The 5,950-nt window shown below is 52.7% G+C and overlaps 1 protein-coding gene across 3 annotated transcripts in view; it reads left to right on the top strand.

The window, feature by feature from the left end:
- Positions 1–1,389: 1,389 nt before the first annotated feature.
- Positions 1,390–5,950, top strand: part of Mocos (molybdenum cofactor sulfurase) — a 55,873-nt gene continuing 51,312 nt past the window's right edge. For 2 of the 3 annotated variants that reach the window (XM_023714390.1, XM_023714394.1), the window contains exon 1: positions 1,390–2,140. In XM_023714390.1, coding sequence (XP_023570158.1) covers positions 2,008–2,140 — 133 coding nt within the window. In that variant the 5' untranslated portion in view covers positions 1,390–2,007. The remainder of the gene's footprint in view (positions 2,141–5,950) is intronic. The other variant, XM_004623711.3, reaches the window with a different exon arrangement.

The following is a 5,950-nucleotide window of genomic DNA, read 5'->3' on the forward strand; positions in this document are numbered from 1 at the left end:
ACAAATCAACCCAAGAGAAAAAAGCTCTAGGCAGATAGATCACTGCCTGGGTCTCCCACCCTCCGTGGTCTCCCTCCTGTGGCCTGCTGCTGGGTGCTCTGATGTTCGGAACATTCTGAGTGTGGCTATAATGGAGCCTTGTTCTCCACCCTATCATGATTGCCAGCTGCCCTTTTTCACTTCTATTCATAAAAAAGATTTCATTTCACTCCATGGGTGGGAGCTTCCGGGGTTTCTGATTTTTCTTTCTGCAGCTCCAAAGCTGTTTCCAAGATTACACACTGCTAAGTTTTGGACAGAAACCTGCTCCATTGCTGATTCCCCTTTTCTGATTCCTAGCTACCTGAGTGGCTAGACCAACAGGTTCTCTTTGTAAGAGAGTGTGCATTAAGATGCTAAGTTAATTTCATTTTCCCAACTGAATTCTGCCGTTTTGGAAACACCCACCCATCCAGACATTTTGGCAGAAAGTTTGATGCACCACCATTGAGCCCCCCCGCCCCCCCCCCACCAAGACTGAGAAGCAAAGCTCTTCTAAAGCTAGGGACAGCCCCCAACCTTCTTTACTTGATTAAGACTTGACTCACTGCCGTCCCTACTGAGATAACAACTGTTTCCACTTAGGTCACCACACACCACTTGACCTGCACGTTTATTATTCTCCTAATTGGCATCTCAGCCTCGAATGCCACCAAGGTGCTGTCCTCTGTGTACCTCAACCTTCTCATGGAATGTGGCAGGAGGCAGAAACACTTTAAGTGCCCCTGTTGCCAGGGCTCTGCCTTGTCCTCCAGCTTCTAAGACGCCTGGTTGACAACCCTCTAAGTGACTGAGTCTCCAAAGCTTCTTGAGTTCTGAGCCTAAATGTACCTTCACCGGACCTTGCCCAAGTCGCCGTAGTATATCCTTGTATCTCAGACCCTTCCCTCTGAATCCAGCACCTATGGCACTGAGCCAGTCACCCTGAGCCAGTCCTGACACCCGTCGATTGTGCACCACCGGAGTCTCCAAGTAAGCCCCTACCGCCTCTAGCCAGGACCCTAGCTCCGCCCCTGACGGGCAGCAGCGCCCGGGACGGCAGGCAGGGCTGCACTTGGTGATGCGCGTGCTGGACCACCGTTGCCATGCAGTTCGCGCCGGCGCCTGGGTGTCGCCCGCTGCAAGGTCCTTGACTCGGGTCCCTCGTCTTGCGCACAATGAAAGGTCTGGGAGCGATAAGCCCACCACCTCTCCTGCCTCTACCTCCGCCTCCGTAGCAAGCTAGGGCGCTCCACCATGTCGCCTTCCCCTCGCCAGGCTTTCGCAGTACCTGTTCTCCTGGCACCCCATCCGCTTAGCGGGCCCGACACCTGTGACCGCATGGGAGCCGCGCCCTCCCCGTCCCGCCCCTGCCCACGCTGCTCGCCGGTGCTTTTAGTCTGCTCCGGCTCGTGGGACGCAGTGGGGCCGGAGATGCGGCTCTCCCGCCTCAGGCGTTCAGGGCGCTGCAGGGAGGGAGGAGCCAGGGGCGCCCTCGCCCTGCGGGTCTGGGCACTTCCCAGTCCGACGAGCGCAGTCGCTTGGTCTCCCACGGATTGCTTTCCCATCCTCAGAGCCTACGCTTTCTCAGAAACCCGAAGGCTTGACCCGCGGAGCCGCCGCCCGTCGTTCAGCTGCAGCCCAGTGGCTGAGAACCCAGGCGCTCGCAGAGCAGGAAAAGACCCCGGTACTCTCCACTGGCACTTCCGTGACAACAGGCTAGGACGTCGTCGTGTGTGTGTCGGAGGCCTGTCTGTGGGCTCCACTGGGAGTTTGTTCAAAGACAACAAACGCGCGCGTTCGAGTCCCGTCCCCGGTACGAAGGGCTGGAAAGAAGCGAAACCAGTGACTCAGCGCGTCCCGAACGAGCTAGGCGCCGCCCCGGGCCGCCGGTGCCACAAGGAGGCGCACCCCGGGCGGAGTCGCCGAGGTCGGCCTAGCTGACGTTCAGACCCGCCGGCTGGACGGCAGCGTGGGCAGGCGTGGGCCATGGCCGGCGGGGCGGCGGGTCTGGGGGCCGAGCTCCTGGCCTTTGCGCAGGGCTGGGACCCGGGCGCATCGTCCCTCGCCCACGGCTACAGCCTGCAAGAGCTCCGCGAGAGCGAGTTCCGCCGCTTGGCAGGTGAGACGGGTGCATGGACGTGGAAGGAGCTTCTTGTCTCTTGCTGCATTTCTTTTGGGGAGCGTTGTGAAAGGAAAGACAGGAGGGACGTGTCCACCTGTCCGCTTCGTGGACACGGCTGCATGGGGTCCCTCCTGCCACCCAAGACCTCCTGCTACTGCTGTGCCCTAGGTTTTCCACGGGGCTCAACCGACTTCGTTCCCTACTCCCTGTTGCTGGGGGACAACACGATTCTAAAGGTCGAACAGCAGCCAGGGTTGCAAAATTCGAGTCCGCAGGCCGCGACTGCTGTGACTCAGCGAACGCAGCACGAGGGCTCGGGGTGTGGGCAACTCCTCCGGGGGCCTCTGGGTGGGGACCGACGGGCAGCGGGCTCCAGGCAAGGCCCCTCGGAGACCGCGCCCCAGACTCCTGGAGTGACCCACTTGCGACTTTCATTTTCGAAGCCTCGTTTTTTTGATTTCTGCTCTAGGAACTGCTTCTGACCCACCTCCAGCTCCCCGGGAGACTTGATTAGCGAACTGCGCAATTTGAGCGCTAAGAACCCGACAAACCTGTAGGTAGATTGGACTCGAGAGGAGTACGGTGTGCCTTTGAGTTCCGAAAAGCAGAACTTGCTGATCAACCTGGCCTTGGCAGACCCTAGTTCGTTGCTTCAAGTCCGCAACACCCGTGTGCAAGGGACCTGGAGTCCGGGCTTCCTTCGTGAGGCCTCAGAGCTGCCTACCGGGTAGTCACGGAGAGGCAGCGGGTGAGGGCAGTCGTGGTCCAGCGCTCCTGGGTTTATTTATCTGTGCCTTTTGATGAGCAAGTCTTCCCGTTTTAGGCAGAGTTCAGCTCTTTGGGTCATTCCCTATGTTTTGTAGGATAACTTTTTTCCTTGTCTGGGGTGGTGTGGACTGTGGTCTGCTTGTGCAGTTCTCTGATCTATTTAAGCTAGGAGGGTCTGGAGGGAGGCAGGGGGTCTTTGCTTCCTTCTTTGCGCCCTCCCTATTCTTCTCTGGCCCCTGTGGGCCTTGTTGCACTATCTCCTGCTGGAGGCAGCCCCTCACTTCTCTCCTTTCGTTATCCCACCCCTCGCTCTTTGTTATGGAAATTTCCTACCGCAGGGAAGTAGTCTGATGCCAGGACGCACAGGTGCAGAGGGGAGGAGCCCCTCATTCTTTTGAAGCAAAGCCCAGCGCCTGTATCTTTACTGGGTTATTATTTCAGCACAAAAGGTCTTTAATCTCTCAAATCCCCTCCAGCTGTGATCCCTTACACCCACCATCGGGGCCCCACCCAGTAAAACACAGGCCTGCTCACGGACTCTCCTGATTTTACTCTTGTCCCTCGAGACAGCGCTTCTCTTCAGTGTGAAGCAGTCCTGGCAGCGGGATTCCAGCCTAGCCTGGCCTCCAGAGCCCCTTTCACATCTGCCATATTTGTTGCTGTTAGATGCATCCTTACTGATTCAGCGCAGTCCCAGCGTTTCCTCTGCATTATGGATAATGAGGACTTTTGTGAACTGAACTGACACTCCTCCCGCCCCTCTGGGAGTTTAGGAACAAGTTCACTTTTTTACTTGAGACGGCAGTAAAGAACACACCAGGCAGCCAAACAAAAATAGCACTGTGTCGCCTTCTCCTCTTTCCCCCTCATTGCTCCTTGAAGATTTTCTGAAAGTTTGAACGATTATCTGTTAAGTGATGGTTCTGGATAATTAAGTACTTAATCTTTAAATGTTGAAACGTTTTGCTTAACCATTTGGATGCTTATTTTAGTGAGGAAAGTACATGGAATATCAAGTCCTTCTTGAAACCTTAGGGCACTGATTGATAACCACTTACTGTGTGAACCGGAGAATTGGTGGGACATTTGCTAGTCATTTTCCTTGTCTCTTGGACAAAATACCTGATCCCCACAATTTAGAGTAGAGGTGTATTTCAGCTCATAGCTCTTGAAGGATTTAGTTTGGTTGGTTGGTTGGTAGCAAGGCTTTAAATGACACAGCAGCAGGGCATGGGGGAGAAAAGGGGCTCAGCCTGAGACAGAGTGGAGAGAAGAGAGGAACTCAGGACTAGAGTGCACCCTTCTGGGTCACACTGGTGACCCACCTCCAGCCAGGCCCAGCCCCTAAGAGTGCATTCAGTTATAAACTTGTCAGTGTTTTAATCTACTGATAAATATAGCAGCCCTTGATCTGGACACCTTCCAGAAACCCCACTTCTGAATGTAAGACTGTTAAGGGGCGTTTTACTTTTTTTTTTTTTTTTTTTTTTTTCCAGGGATTGAACTCATACTTTTGTTCTTGCCAGGGAAGGAACTAAACTCAGATCCTTGCGTTTTTTGAGACAAGGTCTTACTATGTAGTCCAGGCTGGGCTGGAACTCACTATCAGTTTGTTGTATGAAACTCAAACTCAAGGCAATCCTCTTGCCTCAGGCATCCAAGTGCTGAGATTGCAGACATCCACCACCATGCCCATCTTAGGAGGCATTTTAGATCTAAACCATAACAGCATGACCCAGAAGACACCCGGGAATTATCTCTCTTGAAGATCTAATGCCAGTTGGTTTGGGGGTTGTTTGCCTCCTTCTAATAGCAGCTGAAACTAGGATGATTTCCGAGTGCCAAGCACTGGACCAAGTGCTTCTCCAGCTTCTTGGGGTCTCCATGCCCTTTTTTCTTCACTCTCACAGCTTCACACAGTGCCCTCTCAGGGGCACATTGAATGTCCTCCCAGGCCTCCATGTGAAATCTGGGTGAAAGCCTGTATAATCCTGTAGCTATTACATTCTGCATGTCTTTAAAACCAGAAGCACATGGATGATGCCAAGGTCTCCTGCCACTCAGACAGTAGCCAGCACCCCCTATCTTGGCTGCTGAGTTCTCTGAGTACAAGGAACCAAATCCCCACAAACACATTCCTTAAACTGCCATTCTTAAGCAACACGCCCTGGCCCTCTCTTCTCCAGTCTTTCACTTTTCCACTGCTGAGTGTGTAAAAGGTGAGATCTTTCAGGTTCTTCTCATGCCCTCAAGGTGTAATTACATTGCACCAATGTAAAGTATTTGATTTCCTTTAATATGAATCTTTTCAGCAACCAAGCTCTCCGCTGCCTCAGCTTTATAGGTACTAGCATTTTTCTTTGCTTTGGAGGCCATGATTTTTTTTTTTTTTTCAACAGCTCTGCTTCCAACGTGCTTCCAGTCTTTTTTTATTTTTTTACTTTTTAGAAATTATCTTTTTAAAAACATTTATTTATTTATGTATTTTAGTGTGTGTGTGTGTGTGTGTGTGTGTGTGTGTGTGTGTGGCCAGCTCAGCCCACCAGGGGGCAGGGCTGGATGGCATGTGGTGCTGGGGGATTGAACCGTGGTCCCTGTGCTTTTGCTTAGCTTAGCTTGTTCTAAGTAGGTGCTTTAGACCACTGAGCCATCTCACCAGCCCCTTTTTTTTGAGAAAGGTTCTTTCTTTGTAGTTTGGGAACTCACCATATAGTCCAAGCTGGTCTCACACTTGAAGTAATCCTCCTCAGCCTCCAGATGCTGGTATTACAGGCATGTGTCACCACACCTTGTTAGGCCCCAGCTTTTTTTTTTTTTTTAGGACAGGGTGTACAGGGATCTTTCTGTTTATAGCCTCCCAAGTGCTGGGATTAGCGGCACATGCAGGCACACCACCACACCTAGTCTCAATTTCTGCCTCAGCAAGCGCTGGGGGCGGGGCCAGCATGGCAGACCAGTGGATGAACACCCTGCCTTTGCATCTACCTAAGCAGGTGCTTTAATCCACTGAGCTATTTGGCCTGCCTTTTTTTTTTTTTT

Source organism: Octodon degus, unplaced genomic scaffold, assembly GCF_000260255.1.
Source record: "Octodon degus isolate 3935 unplaced genomic scaffold, OctDeg1.0 scaffold00003, whole genome shotgun sequence".
Classification (NCBI taxonomy): domain Eukaryota; kingdom Metazoa; phylum Chordata; class Mammalia; order Rodentia; family Octodontidae; genus Octodon; species Octodon degus.